Source organism: Schistocerca serialis, chromosome 4 (genome assembly GCF_023864345.2).
Source record: "Schistocerca serialis cubense isolate TAMUIC-IGC-003099 chromosome 4, iqSchSeri2.2, whole genome shotgun sequence".
In the NCBI taxonomy this organism is placed as follows: Eukaryota; Metazoa; Arthropoda; class Insecta; order Orthoptera; family Acrididae; genus Schistocerca; species Schistocerca serialis.
In genome coordinates, this window is record NC_064641.1 from 647,300,299 (window position 1) to 647,323,270 (window position 22,972).

At 42.0% G+C, this 22,972-nt stretch overlaps 1 protein-coding gene across 1 annotated transcript in view; it reads right to left on the minus strand.

The window, feature by feature from the left end:
- Positions 1–217: 217 nt before the first annotated feature.
- The window catches only part of LOC126474660 (uncharacterized), a 421,515-nt gene continuing 398,760 nt past the window's right edge, over positions 218–22,972 (minus strand). The window contains exon 15 of the mRNA XM_050102139.1: positions 218–1,482. Within this exon, the coding sequence (XP_049958096.1) occupies positions 218–1,482 (1,265 nt within the window). The remainder of the gene's footprint in view (positions 1,483–22,972) is intronic.

Consider the following 22,972-nt stretch of genomic DNA (forward strand, 5'->3'; position numbering starts at 1 on the left):
AAATGTGTAGATCAGTGTTTCTCTTATCGCTTTTCTTTCCTTGGCGTCGGTGGCCAGCAGACTGACGACTGCACAGAGAAGTGGAAAGATAATTAGTAAAATACGACGACAGTAGAAACAAGGATGTTAATTATATTTTATACGGCGAAAACTGCAATACCGTGTGGGCAGGTGCTGCACAAGTGATCATCACAACATATACTTGTAAGGATCAGCGTCACTTTTTCTTAAATATGCCACCAAAGAAACCTTCCGAAGCGGCCGCCGTCTGCTCCAGTTGGACGACGTTGGCGACCGCCGTGCAGAACTCCTCGGCAGCGGTGCTCTCGTCGACGCCGAGTAGGCGACGTGCGGAGAGCAGCAACAGTGGTGGCGCGTGGGCCGGCCCGGCGGTCCCCACGCGCAGGCCGCGCGCCGCGCACAGCCGGCGCAGCGCGCGCTGGTCGCGCGACAGCCGCGGGAGGCGCGCGCGGGCGGTCAGAGTCAGCGCGCAGCCGAGCGCGCACGGCCGCGCCACCACGAACCCCAGCCGGCGGTCGCGCGCGAAGCCGTCGGACGCGGCTGCGGAGAGCCGCGCGAGCGCGCGCTCGAGCCGCGCCACGCAGTCGGCCGGCCTGCGCGCACGCACCACCACCCGCAGGTGCTCCTGCACGTTCAGCCAGACGGCGGCCTCGCCGTCGGCACTGAGGAAGACGCCGCGCCCGTGCGGCCAGTGCGGTCCGTTGATCAGGCTGGCGGAGCCCACACTCTGCGCCGGCGGCAACGGAATAGCCAATCCCTCGGCGCGGAGCCGTGCCAGGAGATCGCCCCTCCCGTCGAGCACGTCTTGGAGAGTGACGTATACGCCGTCCGAAACGTCGCCTCCCTCGAGGGCACCGCCCTCCAGCTCGTTCAGAAATTTACGCTCGACCATTTCCAGCTCCGACAGCGTCATACCGAGAGGCAGGGGCAACCCGTCCAGGTTTCGACAGACCTCCCCGGTGCAGTCTCGCACGCACTTGCCGGAAGAGTCGACGTCCGGGAGCGCGAGTAGGGCGTCGTCTCCCTCTCGGAGGTCTCGGTCGCTACGGAACGAAGAAGGGGGATGGTCTGCGGGCACCTGGTGAGGTCCGGCCAACACGTGGAGTTCGCACGCGAGGGGTACCATCAGCTCCGCGAACACGGCGTAAGACTCGGCGTCCGGAGCGAGCGCGCCACCGCACAGGTAGACGGCTTCGTCCAGCTGGTCGGGGTCGGCAGGTGGGCCGTTCCCGGCGGCGGCGGCGGCCGTGACGGCGGCGTCGCGGCGCGCGGCTGGCCAGATGACGTCGAGGAGGCAGTGGTCGCGGCGCGTCTGGCGCCGGCTCAGCTGCTGGAAGCGCTGCGGCGGCAGGTGCCTGCGCGCGGCCAGCGCCACGTCCAGCTGCTGGTAGCAGCGCAGCAGTGCGCGCGCCGTCTCCTCCTCCAGGTCGCGCCGCGAGCTCACGCGGTCGGGACTGCCCACTGCGCGCATCCAAACGACACAGTCTCAGCACCGCGCCTACTAGAGCGTTGCAGATCCGAGTGGTATGCATTTGGCTGCGGTATAATTCCAATCCCAACGAAAGCAGGTGTTGACAGATGTGAAAATTACCGAACTATCAGTTTAATAAGTCACAGCTGCAAAATACTAACGCGAATTCTTTACAGACGAATGGAAAAACTGATAGAAGCCGACCTGGGGGAAGATCAGTTTGGATTCCGCAGAAATGTTGGAACGCGTGAGGCAATACTGACCCTACGACTTATCTTAGAAGAAAGATTAAGGAAAGGCAATCCTACGTTTCTAGTATTTGTATACTTAGAGAAAGCTTTCGACAATGTTGACTGGAATACTCTCTTTCAAATTCTGAAGGGGGCAGGGGTAAAATACAGGAAGTGAAAGGCTTTTTACAATTTGTACAGAAATCAGATGGCAGTCATAAGAGTTGAGGGGTATGAAAGGGAAGCAGTGGTTGGGAAGGGCGTGAGACAGGGTTGTAACCTATCCCCCATTTTATTCAATCTGTATATTGACATTAAAATCCATGGGGAAGAAATAAAAACTTTGAGGTTTGCCGATGACATTGTAATTCTGTCAGAGACAGCAAAGGACTTGCAAGAGCAGTTGAACGGAATGGACAGTGTCTTGAAAGGAGGGTAGAAGATGAACATCAACAAAAGCAAAACGAGGATAATGGAATGTAGTCGAATTAAGTCGGGTGACGCTGAGGGAATTAGATTAGGAAATGAGACACTTAAAGTAGTAAAGGAGTTTTGCTATTTGGGGAGCAAAATAACTGATGATGGTCGAAGTAGAGACGATATAAAATGTAGAATGGCAATGGCAAGGAAAGCGTTTCTGAAGAAGAAAATTTGTTAACATCGAGTATGGATTTAAATGTCAGGCAGTCGTTTCTGAAAGTATTTGTATGGAGTGTAGCCATGTATGGAAGTGAAACGTGGACCATAAATAGTTTAGACAAGAAGAGAATAGAAGCTTTCGAAATGTGGTGCTACAGAAGAATGCTGAAGATTAGATGGGTAGATCACATAACTAATGAGGAGGTATTGAATAGAATTGGGGAGAAGAGGAGCTTGTGGCACAATTTGACTAGAAGGAGGGATCAGTTGGTAGGACATGTTCTGAGACATCGAGGAATCACCAATTTAGTATTGGAGGGCAGCGTGGAGAGTAAAAATCGTAGAGGGAGACCAAGAGATGAATACACTAAGCAGATTCAGAAGGATGCAGGCCGCAGTAGGTACTGGGAGATTAAGAAGATTGCACAGGATAGAGTAGCATGGAGAGTTGCATCAAACCAGTCTCAGGTCTGAAGACCACAACAACAACAACATGCTTCATTGCAGGACAAATAAACCTGGCGTAGCTAGCGAAGTTATCGAAGTTACCTCACCTAACGACAAAGCGTCTGCACAGTTTGTGTGGCCATATGAGTACACTCGGCTGTGCGTAGGATGCGAAGTTGTGGTGTATAAATGTTCTGTGCTGTTTCTTTAAGGTTTATTCACACTTGATTTCATGGAACAGAATGTCTCGATATCCTGCAATGCATTAGAGATGGCGGAAGAGGTTGGGAGGTGATGCCATGGGATGTGAAGGGAGAAAATGGGGCTTACGAGAATTACAGGCCTCGCAACGGACTGGTGACGTCACATTAGTGGGCTTGCCCACCATGTTTCGCAAACGCTCGGCTCCTTGCAGAGCCCACGGGAAATCAACATGGCAATGAAAATATACCCACTATACATTTTAACGTTGTCATTACTGTCGAAAGTTTGCATGCATTTAAACACGGAGTCGATAATAATTAAACGCGCCGGAGACGGCTGCTACCACTCGTAAGACCTGTGTCACATACTCTGACGCGTGCACTGTAGCCTGTCTTTCTCGTGCACGTGCACTTTGAGAGGAAAGTACTGTCATTGACGTTGGTGGGGCAGGGGGGGGGGGGGGGGAGCGGGTGCGAAGGTTGCATCATCTACTGACACCATAATTTAGCCTATTCTCAAAACATTCAATTACGATATAGTAATCAGATTTGTGCTCTTGCTTCTTTATGGTTTTTATTTTATTGTCTGACGTGTTTTTGTAACACATTGCAAATCTTTCATGACTATTTTCACATTTTCTCCATGAGCGTTCTTTTACAAAAGAGGCCAAATATCCAAAACGAGGGAGGTGGCGCAGTGGTTAGCACACCGAACTCGTATTCGGGAGGACGGCGGTTCAATCCCACGTCTGGCCACACTGATTTAGGTTTTCCGTGATTTCCCTAAATCGCTCCAGGCAAATGCTGGGATGGTTCCTTTTAAAGGGCACGGCCGATTTCCTTCCACGTCCTTCCCTAATCCGATGAGACCGATGACCTTGTAGTTTGGTCTCTTCCCCCAAAACAACCCAACTACATATCCAAAACTGACAGACAGATTACGTTTACTAATGTATGGTCAAACATAAAGCTTACACTTCTGTTTAGTTGTCACTCTTCTGATTTGTTTGATGCTGCCACGAGTCCTCTCCTTTGCTATCCTCTTCATCTCAGAGTAGCGCTCGCATCTTGCGTCCTCAATCGGATGTATTCAGATCCCTGTCTTCCCTTACAGTTCTTACCCTCTAAAGCTCCCTCCAGTACCATTCCTGATGTTGTAATATATGTCGTATCATTCTGTCCCTTCTCTTATCAGCGTTTCTGTATGTTCGTTCCTTTTGGAATAACCTCATCATTCCTTTCTTCATCAGCCAGCCTAATTTTCGACATTCTTCTGTAGCATCACATTTCAAACGCTTCAGTTCTCTTCTCTTCCAGTATTCACTGCCGTACAATGCTGTGCTCCAACCGTACATTCTTAGAAATTTCTTCCTCAAATTAAGCCCTATGTTTCATACTGGCTGACTTCTCTTTGCCAGTGCTAGTCTAGTTTTTATATTCTCCTTGATCCATCCGTCAAGGGGTTATTTTGCTTCCAAAGTAGCAGAATTCCATAAGTTCATCAACTCCGTGACCGCTAACTTTAATGTTAAGGTTCCCATTAATCTCGTTGCTGCTATTGCTCATTACATTTGTCTTTTTCCGGTTTACTCTCAATCCATATTCTGTACTCAATAGACTGATCATTCCATTCAACAGATCCTGCAAGTCTTCTTCACATTCTCTCGGGATACCAATTTCGTTCTTAGGAATCACAAAAACTTAAACATCAATGAATATGGCAAAAGGGTCAAAGTATTGCCTTGTAAACTTTATTCAAAGTGTTTGTATCATTTTGTCTAGAAGTAACGGTGATTTCAAATGTCTGGACGACACCTTTCCCGTTATTTTCCAGTAATAGGGGTCCACACGTTCTATAAATTTTTTAAACACTGAAAGTAAGATGAAACCCTGTAAAACGCTTTTCCTGTTGCTGTATTTCACAGCTGTTTACCTCTCAAACTTTGTCAGGGACATCCGTTTTGAATTTTTCTTTGGTCACTAATAAACCTTATGTGCCTTTATCCTGATACTATATTCCCACATCTTCTATCTTGGATGATATCTCATAACCCCACATTCACCAATTGATACTGGGCTAAGCTAAGTGATGTGTTTATGTTCTGTCTTGTGCCAACACACCACCGTTTGACAGTGATGTCGGCTCCTGTTCCGTTGATGCCCAGTGTGAATCCACCTTTAGAAAGACCTCGCGGGATGGGTTCACTGCCGCTCTTAATTTCGCCTCGCAGATGCAGTGCTCTTGCGCTTACTTGTCTGTAGGAGTTATGGTCTCAGCCGTTAGTGCGCTGAAAGTCTCCATTTGCCAGTCAGTATCTCTTATTGTTCGCATTCGGTGCGCGTCCATGATGTCCCAAAACAACGTCTGGGATGACAAGCCTCACCTATGACACTTTTTCTCTGGTTCGTGTACTGGGATCAGTCATATAACTTGACAGCGGTCTTTTTATTAAGGTAACTGTTTTCATTATCTCTGTGTAGAAACTATCAATGGACGGAAATAAGACTTAGTAGAAAAAACGCAAGTGACACGTTTCATTGTTTCTTCCGAAAGTATCAATGGGCGGAGATAAGACTTCGTAGAATCAGCTGCAGAAAAAAAGCAAGTGACATACTTCATTCATTCTTCCACCTAGCTATCCAACTTTTTCAAAAGGATGGAAATAAAGTGCGATGGAGAGAAAGGATGGAAAGAATACGTTAGATCGATAGAGTCAAAATTCAGAAGGTCTCAGAAGAGTGTCTCAGTAATGACAATTACTGAGTGTAATAAACCGAAGGAGTAGAAACTGGATAGCTTATATATTAACATAGAAGGAAAGTCTTACAAAAGCAAAAGGGATGTGTAAGGGAAAAGGAAACGACAGAGGAAGATATTTCAGAACCTAGACGACGTTCTTGATTGTAGTACATATTGCAGCATCAGGAATGACGCGATAGGCTGCCTGAAATAGAGATGAAAATTATCCGCGAACGTAGCAGAAAACTGATGATAATAAAATTTCAGTTTCGTACTACGATATGGGAAAACGTGATGTACTCTCAACGAGGTGTAAAATTTGAATTATTGTATGACTCCGCCGATGTGGTCCTTGGAAATTCAGCGTAAGCTCTGACTGACCAAAAACGGCCCTTTTTCATGTGAACCAAGCCAGTAATTTCCTTAAATAGTTTATGGCAACTACAGATAACCTAAATCTGGATGGGAATTTGAATCCTGGTCCTTCATAATTGTATCCTTTGCCCTCTGACACCTCACTTGATGAATTTTGCAATTGTTTTGGGGTCATCATGGGGGAAGATGGGAGAGGGGGAGGCGATTGCGACACTGTAACCCGTAGTAATGCCATTGCTTATACAGTCTGGAAAGGTATGAAACAAAACAGATTGTTATGTAGCAGTTACGATGTACCAAGAAACGATGACCTCTGCTATATGGAACAACAGTTGTGGAAATGAAGGTTGTCGCGGTGTAGTGATGTAGCCAGGTGGTATGGCAATATAAAGGAAACTCTCTCGACGAATTCCTCGACCACCTAAACAACATTTAAAAAAAGATCAGTTTCACCATAAACATTGACAAGACATGTACAGATATAGGAGAAACCTGATGATATTCTGCTATGTGTACAGAAAACTCATTCATACGAACCTATACTTCCCAGCCACGACCTGCCATCACTCAGAACAATGAATTACTTATCTTACGTTGTTGAGACACAGGACGAATACTGTATGTGACGAGGACAACCAACCAAAGGAAAGGGATCCTCTAGAAAATATCTTTGCTTCCAGTGGCTATAAGACGTAAGATAGCTGAGGGCACCAACATATACGAGGGTTGCCCAGAAAATAATGCACTGAATTTTTTTCTTTGACAGTCCGTTCTTCTTCTTGTTTCGAATGGGCCAACTTTGGACCACGCTTGTTCAACTGATGGGCTTTGATCTTTGCCCAGTACTGTCGCATCCTCTATCGGTGTAACTCCTTCCTTTCTTCTATCCAGGGGGTACCTTTTATTCAGGGCTTTTCCTGAAATCCTCGGACTTCCTTCAGTGTGTGTCTCACAGACTGTCTGTTCTAGAGATCAGATATATCCAGTTCTTTAATGTTCTTCTCGGTTTCTGTCAGCCAAGTGGTGCGAAACTTCTTGTTTTGGCAGAAAGTGAACAGACGGTTGGTTAATCTGTTTGGAGGCAATCTTGCAACATGGCTTTAGAAAGGTACCCTTCTTTTTCTTGCACAGTCAGAGAGCCCCTCGATATGTTCGTAGAGCTCCGAGTTACGACGCCCTCTGAATTCCCCAGCTTCTTCTACCAGGCCAGAATCTTCCCGAGGAATCTCCTCTCTCTGACTTCCAATTTCTTCATCAGACCTCTCCAGTTCATAGAAAGACTTTCCATGGCAGTCAGGGCTTCTGGTCGTATGACTGACGAGTAGTGCTTCAGTTTCAGGTTGCGTGACAGGCATTTCTTGTTGTAGGTGTTCATAGTCAGTCGATAGGCTAGTTCCAACCTGTTGACTCTCATGAGTAATGACGTTTTTTCTGATAAGTTGGGTGCAATCCATTCGCCGAGATAAATTTCTCAGTCCTCGTCTTGTAACATCTCTTTGTTAGCTTCATTGATGTTAGTGAAGAACTCTGTTTTCTCCAGCGACACTTAAAGAACCACTTTGGCTGCCTGTTTTCTGAGGCAGTTTACCTGCATTGTTGCCATTTCAAGAGAATCAGCAATCACTGCCATGTCGCCTGAAAAAGCCAGGCAATCTACAAACAGTCCGTTCTTATGGCCCAGGTAAACACCACTCTGGACACCCAAATTGGTCAGTTCTTTGCGCCATTCTCTCACAACCTTTCCGAGGACACAGTAGAAAAGAAAAGGGGAGCGTCCATCCCCTTCTCTCACTCCAGTTTTTGTCTCGAAGCTTTTTGAGATCTCACCTATAATTTGACCATAGAATGGGTGTTTGTCAAGGTTTCTAGAATGCGTCTGCGGGTTTTGTTGTCTAGTCCTATTTTCTGGAATATTTTGTTAAGTGTTTCTTTATCAACAGAGTGGTAGGCCTTCTTGAAATCAATAAAGGTGACAACCACTTTGTGGTTTCTCATTTTGAAGTATGCCAGTACCGTTGTAAGGTTGAGGATCTGTTCAGCAAAGGAACTGAGCTTCCTGAAGCCTCCCTGATATTGTCCCAGTTGACTGTCCAGTTGATCTTCTGCCCGTGTTAGTAATGCCTTGGAGAGAATCTTGTATGTTACCGGTGCAAGAGAAATTCCACAGTAGTTGTTCAGATCAGCAACATCTCCTTTTTTGTGAAGGGGATGGATCAGAGCCGTGTTCCAGTCAGGTAGTAATTTCTCTGTTCAACAATCTGTTTCTCTGTTCAACAGTCGTTTATTGAACATAATGAGAATTACACACACGAGAGAATGGTATTTTATCTACGCAGCCTATTTTTCCACCTAATTCTCATCCCGTTCTACGGCCATCCTCCAGCGCGAAAGAAGGGCGTGTATGCCCCGTCGGTACCAATCCTTGTCCTCGTGGCGAAGCCAGTGCTTCACTGTGTGAACTTCCTTTGCTAATTGACAGATGCAGCGAATGACAACCACTGCTCGCTGCAACATGTCAGGTGTGACAGCCGTGGATGGTCTCCCCGAGCGCTGCAAATCGTGGAGCTCCGTCGAACCGCCTTCTGATGACCCAGCGACTAACTGTACTTCTATCCACAGCAGATGCTCCATAGACTTTGCACAAGCGTTTGTGAATATTCCCCACAGTTTCTTTCCCTGCAGTGAGAAATTCAATGACTGCACGTTGCTTGTAATGTACGTCACCTACAGACGCCATTTCACTATCTGTCGGAAGTGACTGAAACTTGGCGCGCTCACTCAGGAGACTTCATATAATATATACGTAACGTTTCGCATTCGTAGCAGTGTTTTTTGCAGAGAAAATAATGCGGTGCATTACTTTCTGGGAATCCCTCGTAGAAACAAAGCCAAGGAAGAGATCACAGAATCGCCTTCCTACGATATGTTGGCACAGCCTCTGCAAGAATAGACCGAGCTGTGAACAAGAAAGGGACCATCTTCCTACCACCTTCAAAGATAAGAATTTTTTTTTTTTTGACAACATAAATGTCTCCGAATACATGGTGTACATGGTGTATATCGAATTCCTTTCGAGTGTGGCAAGTGATACATTAGAGAGACACACCGCTGCGTCTCCGTACTTAGCGCTGAACATATACAAAATGTAAGACTCGGGCAGTAGGAAAATCAGCACTGACTGAGCGCTGCTTTAGATTACGAAATAAAAATATATTTACAAAAAACTGTTAATTGTTTTTAGAAAAGATTTATCTAAAAGTAAGAAATAAAACAAATTAGAGAAACATTTGTCTTCATTCACCTCTCCTTCTCTTTCATTGCCGCTTTCTCCCTATCACTCTCTCCACTCACATTTTTTATTCCCACTGCCTCCTCTCTCTTTTGATCCCACAGCCTCTATCTCCATCCATCTCTCTTTCTTTGTTACTGCCACTGTCTCTCATTGGCCATCTGTGTCTCCTCTCTCTTTGGCTTCCACTGCTGTTGTCTTCGTCCATCTCTCTTTCTCTTTCCCTGTCGTTTCCTCTCTATCATCACCGTCTCCTCTCTCTTCCACCGTCAGTCTCTCTGCTACGCTCTTTCAGCACAAAAACGTGCGAATATGTTCGCATGCCAGAAATTGAGTAAGGCGGAATGATGATTCAGGTAGCCGGTTTTCCACTTTTCTACCAGTCTCTTGTAGGGAACATATTCGCCTTTTTGTGGTCCAACAGAGCTTCCCTTCTTATCCCTGCAACAGCAGCGTGCGTAGCTTACGCAAGGTGGTCAGAAAGAGTCTGAAAAGCTAGTAAGGGTGTTGCACGGGAGGTTGTGCTAAGAAATAATTGCTAAGAAAAAAAGTCCGATACGTTGCGATGTTTCCGAGCTATTTAGCATTACAGTCAGCCAATCAAGCCCTCAACGCTCACATTCAAGCAGCCTTCCAAAGGTTGTGTTGCTAAACGTGTTCTTCGCCCGTGTTCCTCAGACCGAATAAATGAACTTTTTACTTATCTAGGCTGAATTTATCACTTCCGGGAAAGGCAAATTTTAATTGACTGGGAATTTTGCCAAATGGTAGCTCATGGGCCAGCATTTTAGCGCGTACAAGTGCTTGAATTTGCGCGCGCAGTAACCTGATTGGCTTACTTCAATGCTAAATAACGCGGAAATGGCATAACGAATAGAATTTTTTTCTTAACAATTATTTCTCGGCATAACTTCCCCTGCAACCCCGTTATAAGTTTTTCAGGCTGTTTCTGGCAACCCAGTATGAAACGAATTCTATAGGTTACTAATGTTTTGACAGTTAATCTATGTTCTTCGACGCATTTGTATACTTTGACGCACTTAAATAACAAAAAGGTATGCATAATACAAGGTTAGCACAAAATAAGTTGCTTTATACTTTTTTTGAATACTCTGCTCATAGATCTCAGTTAACTGAAAATGTTCGACTTATGATTTGTTATCTGAAAAGAGTAAAAATGTTATTAGAAATTTCTTACGGAATTTGTAGTCTTTCCAGATTTACATAATTTCTGGTTGTCATGCTAAGGTACTTTTTATCTCATTTGCTGTCACTGGAGTACCACTTTAGATATGTTCGTATAAAGGTTTATTTGTGGAGAAATATGCATTGGTAAAGTCAGAACCCTTACTATTACAGCAGGACCCTTGCCATGTGTTCACTACGTCAGTTAAAACTACTTTTACCCTTCCGATCGGAATCAGGCGCAATGATAATTTTGAACTACTGGATCTCGGTAGCGAAAAAGGATATTGGAAAAATTTCCAAGGTTCCCCAAGAAAATCTTAAGAATATATGATAGAAATTTAGACGATTTCCCATGAGTAGAAATCATAGAATGGACATGACCACAAATGGTACTCTTGGTATCCAAAAATCATAATTTTTCGAGGTTTTCTCAGAAGCCGCCCATGAACAAATGGCGCTTTTGTAAGTCCACCCTAGACCACACCTAATCTAAAGAACCAACTGATTTGCTCAGTTTGCCAGGGCTGAAGGTAGTGCGTAATGTTTAAATTCTGACCCTGTACTGTAGGGTAGCTACAGTATGCCCGTTCTTCCGTTAGGCATACAAGTGGTCGCTCGGCCAAGGGCTATCCAAAACACTTTATCCCTTATCTCTGTGATATCTGTCATGCACGAACCGATTGGTGCTCTCTCAATCGAATTTGAAAGAAGAAAAATTTTGAAAAAAACAGTAAAAATTTTTGTGAAAAGATTTGTCTACAAGCAAGAAATAAAGCAGATTAAAGAAACGTTTGACGAGCCTCACTTGCTGTACATGATTTCGAGCATCATTCAAAGGAAGGAGAGATGAATGAAGACAACAGCAGTGGGAGCCAAAGGAAGAGGAGATATTGATAGTCAGTGAGAGACACAGGTAGTAACAAAGAAAGAGAGATGGATGGAGACAGAAGCTGTGGGAGCAAAAGAGAGAGGAGACAGTGAAGATGAGAAATGCAGCTGAGTGGAGACCGTACATCGGATTGGGGTATCTGGACCCTCCCAGACCGGTGAACTTTAACAAGCATGGTGTACTTTGGACCGAATTTTTTAAAACTTGGGTGTAGGAGGAAAAAAGTTGGACCCTCCAGACTTTTGAGCCGTCGTGTTATGGTGGAGATATTGGCAGTGGGAAAGATAGACGGTGTAAGTGTGAAAAAAGACAGTTACTCTGGAATATACTGTAAATCAATAGGAAAAAAAGGAGACAGTAATAGAGAGAGAAATGTATAGACAGTGGCAGTGAGAGGGAGATGCTGAGTATGAAAGCTTAGCTATACAGAGAGACTCGGTAAAATGATTTGGAATGTTCTGTATTAAAAGAGAGTGAATACGTTCGTATGCCAAAATTTTTGGTGAGGAAGGCAGAATGAGGATTGAGGCAGCTGTTTCCCCACTTTTCTGTCTGGGTCTTCTAAAGGGGAACATATCGCCTTTTATGTGCTCCGACATTTTCCGCTGGCGTTATGTAAAGAGAGAGAGAGAGAGAGAGAGAGAGAGAGAGAGAGAGAGAGAGAGAGAGAGAGAGATTGGTATATTGTTATTGAATTGAGAGTATATATACTGCTTGACAGAGACAGTGTTGGGCAGGAATAATCACAGACGCCGGCCGCGGTGGCCGTGCGGTTCTAGGCGCTGCTGTCCGGAACCGCGGGACTGCTACGGTCGCAGGTTCGAATCCTGCCTCGGGCATGGATGTGTGTGATGTCCTTAGGTTAGTTAGGTTTAAGTAGTTCTAAGTTCTAGGGGACTGATGACCCAAGATGTTAAGTCCCATAGTGCTCAGAGCCATTTGAACCATAATCACAGACAGTGATGAACGCCATAAAATGCGATACATACGTAGTAGAAGTGGAGTGGTATGTTTATAACGAAAAATGGTACAGATTTTACCACTTGGGAAAGCAAGAAGACAGGCATAAATAACGTTCATGTTTGGCACAGGTCCGACTCTCAACATAAAGGTCGATATCGGACTCTTAGTGAAGGGTACGTTCTCCTCCGGCACTAATGCACATTTCGCACCTATTATTCATGCTAGCTACCAAACTGTTGAGGACTGCCACGCGGGGTAGCGGCGTGGTCTCAGGCGCCTTGGCCGGCCGTTGTGGCCGAGCGGTTCTAAGCGCTTAAGTCCAGAACCGCGCTGCTGTTACGGTCACAGGTTCGAATCCTGCCTCGGGCATGGATAAGTGTGATGTCCTTCGGTTAGTTAGGTTTAAATAGTTCTAAGTCTAGGGGACTGATGACCTCAGATGTTAAGTCCCTTAGTCCTTAGAGCCCTTTGAATCATTTGAGGCGCCTTGCCACGTTTCGGGCGGCTGCCCCCGTCAGAGGTTCGAGTCCTCCCTCGGGCACGGATGTGTGTGTGTTGTCCTTTGCGTGAGTTAGTTTAAGTTGGATTAAGTAGTGAGTAAGCTTAGGGACCGATGACCTCATCAGTTTGGTCCCATAGGAATTACCACGAATTTTTTGTTGAGGACTCCTTGGGGAATATTGTCCCACTCCTCTCTCTAGGTGCTCTCCAGTTCTTGAGCGGTTCAGGGAGGGGGTGTTCGTTGAGAAACGCGTCTGCCAAGGGTGTCCCAGGCATGCTCTATTGGGTTTAGGCGCTGGGTGTAGGCTTGCCATTCCATACATTCAGTATCTTCACTTTCCAGTGTGTCCGACACATCAGAGGTCCTGTGTGGGCAGCATTGTCGTCCATGAATAGGAGGTAGGGGCCTAGCACACCCATAAACATGCGGATATGATCTGTAATGATGTCCGTGCATTAGCACTGTGCTATAATCATACCAAGAGCAAAGATATGCAGTAGTGTTCGGCCATTGTGCATAATGCCTGCCCACACCATAAGGCCTAGGTCATACCCATGACATTCATGAACATTCTGTGATGTGTAACGCGTTCTCCCCATCTCCCTCTCTCTTCAGTAATTGGTGGCCAAAATCACTTGCCACAACGAAGCGGGTTTCGCTGGAGAACATAACTATGGACCGCTGTTGTTGACTGTTGCTGAGCGCAAACAACATGCTTCCTACACCAACGAACTCTTTCTCGACGATGTCTTGGTTGAAGTGGGGTGCATTTAACAGGCTTCCGAGCTTGCAAACCAGACTTATTCACTCACCGAGAAATAGTTCTGGCAGAGACGTATTTACTGGTAGTTGTTGCAAGGTCTGTAGTGACCAGGACAGGCCTTACATGTCTGTTCCTTTTCGCCGCTTGGACTACGTATCTATCCTCTTGCGGTGTAGTGGTCAATCTTGGACTACATGCGTACTTTCGCATAACATTTCCACCTTCAGCGGCCTTTTTTTTAATCGCGAGATGACTTTTGGACACACGTATTACTGCGGCGACAGTGGTGTCACTTTAACCGACTTCGAGCCATCCGAACCAGTCGCACTGCTCGGTTCCACAACAACCTTCGTCAAACACCGAACTTCATGAACTGTCGAAAGCAAAGACTTCGCAGCAGTTAACACATCCTGTCCTCTACATTTCCTTTTACTGTCATTTGGCGGGTGTCCCGTAGCAAGTGTCAATTGTTCCGTAGCAACTAGCTGTTCCTTAGCAAGTGTGAGTTGTTCCACAGTAACTGTTAAGCAGTGTAGTTCAAGAGAGAAGTTTCAATTTACGCTGCAGTTTAGTATTTCTTTTATTTTTTCAACACGAAAGAAACAATTCTACAATTTCTATGCCACTAAAACTTTCTGTGGGCGACATAGTTAGGCCTTGAACAGACTGTAAATTTTTCATTTGGAACATTCGTCGGACATCAAGTATACAAATTCCGCCGAGCGACCACCAGTTAAGTATTGGTATATGTTTCTATAATTACACTGTTAATGTTTCTGAAGTTGTTGTATTGCTTTTGTGTATGTGCTTTATCTGTATCATAGACATCATGATGGACGAGAAGGTGTTCCAGCCGCCGCTGCGTCAGGGGTAGCTGGGAGATATTGCAGCCCGTCCGGGGGCCAGCGAGCTCCTACGAAGTTAGAAGATATTGTCCTGCTATTTCTTCGATTAAAATTGAAATAAAATGAATAAAAAGTGTTGTTTATACTTTGTATCTGAGATAGTGAGCAGACCATTTAAAAGTTGTCCTCTATAAAAAAATCTGACTAGTAGTGACTGGAGATGGTTACGAAGAGACGTAATGTAGAGATTCGAGAAACCGGACAGATATAATGAAAAAAAATATTTAGTTTCAAAAGACTCCAAGAGTTAACTTTCACAAGGCGTATGGTTAGTCTGCAGATTTAAGCGATGATTCTCATACTGACATCTTACAGGAAATACAAACATTCCTAGGTGCGAGTTACTACCATGATTAGTAAGAGCGCGAAGTATAAAATAATATCTCAGACTTTACCGAATTTTGCTATAGCGAGACGTAAGTAATTCGTTACGTGGTTTTGGAGATTTTTATGCTCAAAAAAGGTTTCTGTGATGTGTTAGAGGAATAATGGTTCAACGCGAGTGCCTAAATGAGACAATTTCATATATGTTGTCAAATAATTACACATGTAGCTACGAAATCGATGATCAGAGTTTCAGTGTTGCAACTTTATGATACTTCAATAAAAAATACTTCTATTAGACTCCCGATCTCATGTATCCTAGTAAATATTCACAGACAAATAGTGCAGGGGAACTTTCAAAAGTATTAATAACTGTTTGTTGAGAAACGCTATCATCTGTTTGTGATTCAGAACACAATCGCTGGCTGACTGAGCTACATAAAAATATTTTGAAGTGGCTTTGAGGAATGTTACGTCTAAAAGACTGCGCTAGTGCGTGATTAATTGACTGAACTGTCATGACACCGATAACCAGACATATTAGCGGAAAGACTATAGCTAGAGCAACAACGGCTCCTATTGCTTCCAGAAAATTCGCAGTTATGATCCACGAGTTTTATTGTGCATTTACTTCGGGTCGCAAAAAGGGACTGGAGCCTATTAATACTGGGGAAGATACGATTAGGAAGCGGAGGAGGATTGCCTGTTCGTTCCATAAGCACAAATTCTGGTGTTATACGACAGCTTGCGGCCGGCGATAACAATGTCATAACATTATCAAATTAAGGAATCATTACAAGTCCTCATACATTAGACAAATTTGTCCTAAGGAGGTACGAACCGGGGACTGTACCTGGAAGGCTGAATACGGCAAGATGAACTTTTTGACACTTCATTTACATAGTTAGCAGCAACGGTTCATGGAATATTTCAGTTTTCCCTGAATCACGAATTTGCTAAACTAACGACCTCTGTTCCTGTAAAATTATGTAACACTTAATATATTGTGGAACCCACCCAATGCCAGAAAGGCTAAACACAATTTTTAAACACAAGTATGCCAGTCCTCCAACCTCATGCATTGATATTTTCAGATATTTATTTCACTTGAAAAGAAAGGACTGACACAGAAGGAACAAATGGGAATTTCATCCAGACCGAGGCTGACAAATGAGAGAAGATCATTATGCTAAGAAAAAGGAGAATAAAATCGCAGTGTAGAAAGGACTTGAACACCAGCTGTGAGGTCCCTCCTGTTTTGAACTGTAGTTTATTTTCGTAGATTTAAATGGTAATTGGGATCTGCAGACACCATAACCAGTTCGCTGCGTTAAGCATTAAGCAGCGTTGCACAATACGATAACGCCGAGTAGGAAGCTGGTTCCCACGAAGATTGTAGTGACGAATGGGCCTTATTGCATGGTAGTGAATCATTGTAGTGAGGGGAAGTATGCGAACCTCGAGAACGGATATAGCTTAGCAATCGATACGTTGGGGAACCATAAGTGTTCTGGTGCGAAAATCGGAATTGTTTTGATTAAATATTAGTTATAAAAGTTCACTTTTGGCATAGCAAATACTATGAAGAGCCCACGGGTCATCAGAGCTGTAATACACCAATACTGCTCTGCAGTAAATCAGTTAATTCAGTAGACTAATGAATATTGTTAAATTACCGAAGATGTACGAAGGGCTACGAAGTGTGGCGATGTAAGCAAGGGATTTCGGCTACGGGCCAATCTCGCCATTCAGCGACAGCATGTACTCAGAGCCTTTTCATGTGTGATAGTCAGTGATAGGATGTTGTCGGAGCTTATCCTTCTGTGATAGTCGGTTTTACCATGCTCTAGAAGTTTATTAACGTCTTGAGATGAATTTCTTCAGACTATTTAATCGTAACTGTTTCACGGTGTTTGCTAATAAACGCATCCTAGTGGCATCCTAGTGCTTCAAGTAAATTAGCTACCCACACGTCCACTTATAATGACAGGTAGCCTACTTGCATCTTCTGAAGAACCTAATGCGCAAGAAGAACTGCTTCAAGGGCAATGTCTACGAGATAGTCACAGAAAACCAATAGGAGGAAACCTTATGCGCCGATACATTAAGGTAATCCTAGAAAGTATTAGCTTAACTAGTGGAGTCTCGGGTGGGAAGGCATGACCAGTTATAGTGTATGTCCCTATACCACTTTCTACAGAATCGCAGCTATAGCTGTTTATGGAGGTTTGGTATCACCAGGTGATCTTGCACAATGATGAGTAAACAGTATTTTCTTCATTATATTATTGGAATACTCAAGGAATACTCAAGGAATACTGTTAGTTTCATTTGTATTATTTTATATGAATATTGAAAGAAAAATTATGGACAAATATATCACCTATTATTAAAAAAATGATAAAACAATTGTAAATTTCTATTCACTTTGTATATTGATTCATATAACAAAAAAGTAAATTGAAAGAAAGTATTATCAACATTGACCATAGTATTTAAAAAAAATGTTTTACAAATCTTTTCCAATATTTTTGATGATTTAATTTCATTAAAGAGACTTTTATTAGGATTTATACAAATGCTTCCTTTTGGCCATATAGTGTATTTTTGGTCATATAAAAGCTGTACTATATTTTGTAAACACTCCATATACTACATCCCATCATATCAAACCTATAATTTGATATTTGTTTTTTATTACATAACCTGAGTAAAGCACAGTTTATGCAAAATATACTTTTATTCAAATATGCAACTTTACATTGCTTCACATTAATGTATGTTTCAATTATACATTTTCTGTATGGAAGTTTTCATTACAAAATAGAAGCATATTTTACTTCAAAATATCTTACAGTAACAAATATTTACCATATGGGTGGTTAATTTTTATAAAAGTATGTGTTCCATAGAATCACACAATCTCATGCATATTCTATACCAGATATTGTGTGACGGGGATATTGTAACAAACCAATAGTTACAGCAGCTTAATGGGTTAACTAAAGTTTGTCATACCACTTTCTTTTTCAATAAAGTTTACTCTGATTTTCAGCTACAAATTATGAGATTCATATTTCTCAGATAGTTAAAATATACATAGGTGCATTTGCGAAATCTTCTATCTTTTCAAATTTGTTGATAACATAATTTCTGCACGTTTCTGTGAGATAACGTTGTGCTACGAAAATTAGTTATCCTACAGATTCCACTTTACCTGAGTTATGACAAATGCAACATATTTCAAATGTTTTTTCGAAATATAATTTACATAATTTTCCATGAAATTTCGTTGTTTAATAAGTAGAAATTTATTGCTACGTTTCAAAAGCTTACTTAACTTTTCACAAATACATTCACATTGTAGAAAAAGCTAAATATTTGATAGCTTTTACATGTGGCACATCTAAAAGTTTCAGAAGTTATATTTAGAGCCTGCATTTTATATAGCATAAAATTAATAAATATGTACACAAATATATAGCCGATTTTGGTGATATATGTCAGTAAACATGTAATGAAGCAGTTATGTGTAAATTCCAAAATTATATTCTTTCATACAAAATATAGGTTCATAGGCAGGCTTGTCAACTGTTTACATTCATTTTTAATCAGTTCACTTGTGCTACAAAGTAGTGAAGTACAAGTGTTCCTAAGCAAGCATTTAAGTCGCACTGGAAGAGAAAGCACAGCTAGTTATAACGTACTTTTCCAAACGTTCTGTTGGCATGCACCGTGTTCTACATGACAATATGTATTTATAAATAGAGAAAGATCGCTGAACTTCACAAGAAGCCAACGGTGCATATTTATACAGAGGGTTCTACAATTTCACCATTACATAAGCGAGGCACAATGACAAGATTTGAGTATCCGGGGTTTTTATTCAGCACAGATTGCAGTTTACTGGAAATTACACCACCCACTTCACCTGGTACAACACTGACATTCTGAACTGCATCTTCCATTATTCCCACAGCTTTTTGGAGCGGCATAATTGAAGTGACTTGCGATATATGAAACTGAACTGAGAACTTTAAAAATGTTGAATGCTGACAGGGATTCACTCATACACCCTGCAGGATCAGAAGGAAAATTCTCTGCCACTGACTTAACAGCTTCAAAGTACTTAATGTAGAAAATTGCAGCTTCAATCCATTTTGCCCACCTTGCTATTACTGGGTGCCAGAGGCAGAAGTACATCAGGTAGCTGCTGCATGGAGCATTGTAAATCTTATTTGTTGCTGATATCAGTGTATTTACATCAGGAAACTGATATATAATTGTCTCTACCACTCGTTGCAATGCATGAGCCATACATGCAATACGCACTAAATTTGGATAAAATACATTAAGAGATTTGCTCTCTTCCAACCTATATTGGGCTGCATCCGAGTACATCAGTAGGACCCTCTCTTATTTTAAGCCATCTGGCCACAGTATCTTAAGTCAGCCATTAATGAATCTAGAAATGGTTGAACTGTTTGTTGCCACTAAAGGTGTACAATAAATTAAGCAGGATTTAGATGCAGCCTGAGTACAACTAGTCTGCAGTTAAATTAGCAATGAAACAGCTTGCAGCATCCGTTTTCTCACCAGCAGAAACCCATATAGATGATTTTCCAATGTCTGTCCTGATTTTTTCTAATATGTCAACGTAGCAAGAGTCCAGATAATTATTCCTGAGAATGGACACATCTGGAATGTTGCGGTTGCAATACTTCCATAAGAAATATTTAAATTCAGATACCTGAAGTTTGTTCTGGAGGATGTTCCCTGCAGTCAATGCAAAACATAGTTCGTTGTAAAATTCACTATTAGATGATATATGTTGTCCCTGCAACTGTGTAAGTGGAACTTGTTTCTTTGATGAAATCTGTTGTTTATTTCTACTCTGCAGATTGATCCGTAAATACTGTTCAGTTTGTGATTTCATCGTACATCCTTTACGTTTACCACAGGTTTGGCAGGGGAATATATTACGATAAGATTTCTTGATGCAATAATTTACATTTCATTTTCTAACTCCGTTGGATTACTGTACTGTTCGCCTGTCGTTGCACTCTTGAATTGCCACTTAACCAATTTTTATTCTTGATTTAACATTGCATTTCCTTGTCACTTAGCTGATGGGTTTTTGATATTAGCTAGTCAAATATTCTGACCAGGTTTTAGGTACCGTTACATTTAGACCCACGCAGACAGTTCCCAACTCACTAAGGTTATTAGACAGAATATGATGATGCTGGATGATGTAGCTAAGATCCTGATAGTCATCTTATACGTTACTACACCCGGCCTTAATGCAACCGTGACAATGGTTTGACATGGTTATAGGTGGTACTCTTAGTCATAGCGATGGTGTACCTTTCATTTTGAGGTTTATGTTCGGACTTACAGGCGGCCTCCTATATTTTTCTTTTCCTTCTTTTCCTTTTTTATTCATTCGATTCAACTTGGTGTAATCCTACGTAATTGTATAGGACTTATATGTAGGGAGGTAGACATTTTTTGATACACAGAGATCGAGAATCTTCTTTGTCACTACGACTATATGAGGCAGCTACTGTCGTTGCATTAATCCACTCAGCACAGTGCGAGGTGGTCTTACATAGGGGTTCTAATGTAGTGCCTACGAGACCAGGTGTTCGATGATTTTTATAGTACGATTGCATTGGTTTAATTCCTGAATGCAGTTGGGTTTTTAAGACAAACTTTTTATGCTTCTTATCGTTAATATAGCGGTAGCTATTTATTGTACCACACATAACACGACCTAGGCTACACATACGTAACTTAAGTATTCCGACATGGTTATGTTATATTTTATTGTACCTTAATTTATATTATTATTTATTTATATGAGGTAATTATTTTAAAAAAAGTTCTTCCGCTGGACATACGATTGTATGCAGTACATTTGAATGTTGTGTTGCATGGCCTATTACAACTGTGTGGTACTGATTTATGAATAATAGCGTATACGTATGTTCATCTATGATGCTATATTCGAGTAAAACAGTGAAAACTATTAACAACAGAATGACATAGACAGAAGCATATTTGCCCTAATGTTACATATAGTTGTAATGATATACAATATGTTCTTTTGAGCCACTTACATAGCTAACACGATACCTGTCAACTGTTAACGTATGTTCTATATTTTTATAATAGCACATTTGTTCTAATCATTGTACAGGGGCCTGAAGATGGCATCAATGTAATGCCGAAACTGTTAGCACATAAGAAGTTCATAAAATAAATTTCTACAATACATACGGCTTTTGGTAAATTATTGCATCAAGAAATACATGCCAGCTGTTGTCCCACAGTCCATAATGGAGCAACAAAGGTTACGATAAAAGGTTAAAGCGCTGTCAGTAGAAATCCATGTTTTCAGTTTTTATGCCGACGAAGACGCAGCCGGTGCTATGGTTAACTTAGAATCTTAGAAGCAACTGATTGTTACTCATTATCAAGTGTTTGAGAACAAGAAAAGAAAGCGTTTAAACCAGTCATTGTTGTCCGCATCGAATGTGTGCAGTTTAGCTTTATGTACAACTGGATTGACGACGATGTGAGAAGCACAAGAATAAAGCTTGAATTATTTTCTTTTTCTGCTGTACATCGAAACTGTATGGAACTAAACGAAAATGCATAATAATTCTGCAATAATATTCAAATATATAAAATTATGTAATACAATGTGAACAATGTGTTATACCTCAAAATATGTAAACATATGTAATTTCTTTCAAATAACGGTCCTTGCAGTGTAATTCGTCGACAGTTTAGTTTTTCTTGTAACTACATATAAAGAAAGCTGTAGTTATATTTCACAATTAATTAAAACTACTATTCTTATATTTTTATAATCATAAAAAGATAGAGTTTGTTTAAATTGTTAACTACTTAAAAACTGGAAGTTGATATAATTATTAACCTGACCAATTATCGCTCGTAGAACATATCAGAAGCTGAAGTTCTCATACATAGATATGACTCCCTATGAAATGGGGCAGTCGTTCAGTCGCCAATAAGCCTATAACCTACCGTAGGCTGTGCGCCAAGCATGCGTTCTTGTGTCAGTCTGTAGTTGGCAGTGAAGACTTGTTTTCTTTGTAATCATCAAAAACGCGCGAGAGTGTAGAAGCTCTCTTTAACATAAAAAGAGAGTTTGCTGAAAATTTTCGCTTTTGCCGTCATAAAGAAATGGGTAGTTAAACCTTGTGTTGCGATCCTGCGAAGAGAAGTCATTACTCTGAAAGAAAAAACTCAGGATCTCTGCTCTGTCTCGAGAAAAACGACGACGAGCGTGAAATCTGGAACTGCAACATAGATAAGTATAAATTTTATTCACTTTGTCATTCTTCTGTAGACTTAGTGTATGTTGTTTCTTTCGTGCCATGTTAAGTTTGTTCTGTATTAGCAACGTCTAACGAAAATTAGGGTTTAACGTCCCGTCGACAAATAGGTCATAGGAGACGGCACTGCCTATCTCCCAGCCAAACAGTACTGTTGTGCATGAGTGATTTCAGTGCCATTTCTATATGTTGTGATGCACTTCAGATCCATTACTGCAAGAATGATTTTTATACAGAAGAGGAAAGGGAAACATTATATGGTATTAATATTTTCTGTTATAAACACCGCATCATAAGCACAAAAAGCATTATTGTTCAAGTGATCTTCACTGCATCCCGATGATACAATTCTATTGTACTCGTATTAACTGCTATTTAACAGCCAAAGATCGATTGCTTTCGATTACAAGCTCTTTGTTCTTTTCCATCTAAATTTTCACACGTTTAAAGTTGTTTCCGTTGTGACGTAACAGACAAATGTCGGTTACAATCGAAAATTGCTTGTTGTTTTAAAGAGAATGTTGATGAAGGAGCAAACTGGGTTCAGGAAGGGTAAGTATCGTTCAGACAAATAATTGAAAAGCATGTAGAATTTAACTGAGAAACACATCTACTGTTTTCTGACTACACGAATGACTTTAAAAGCATAGATGAGA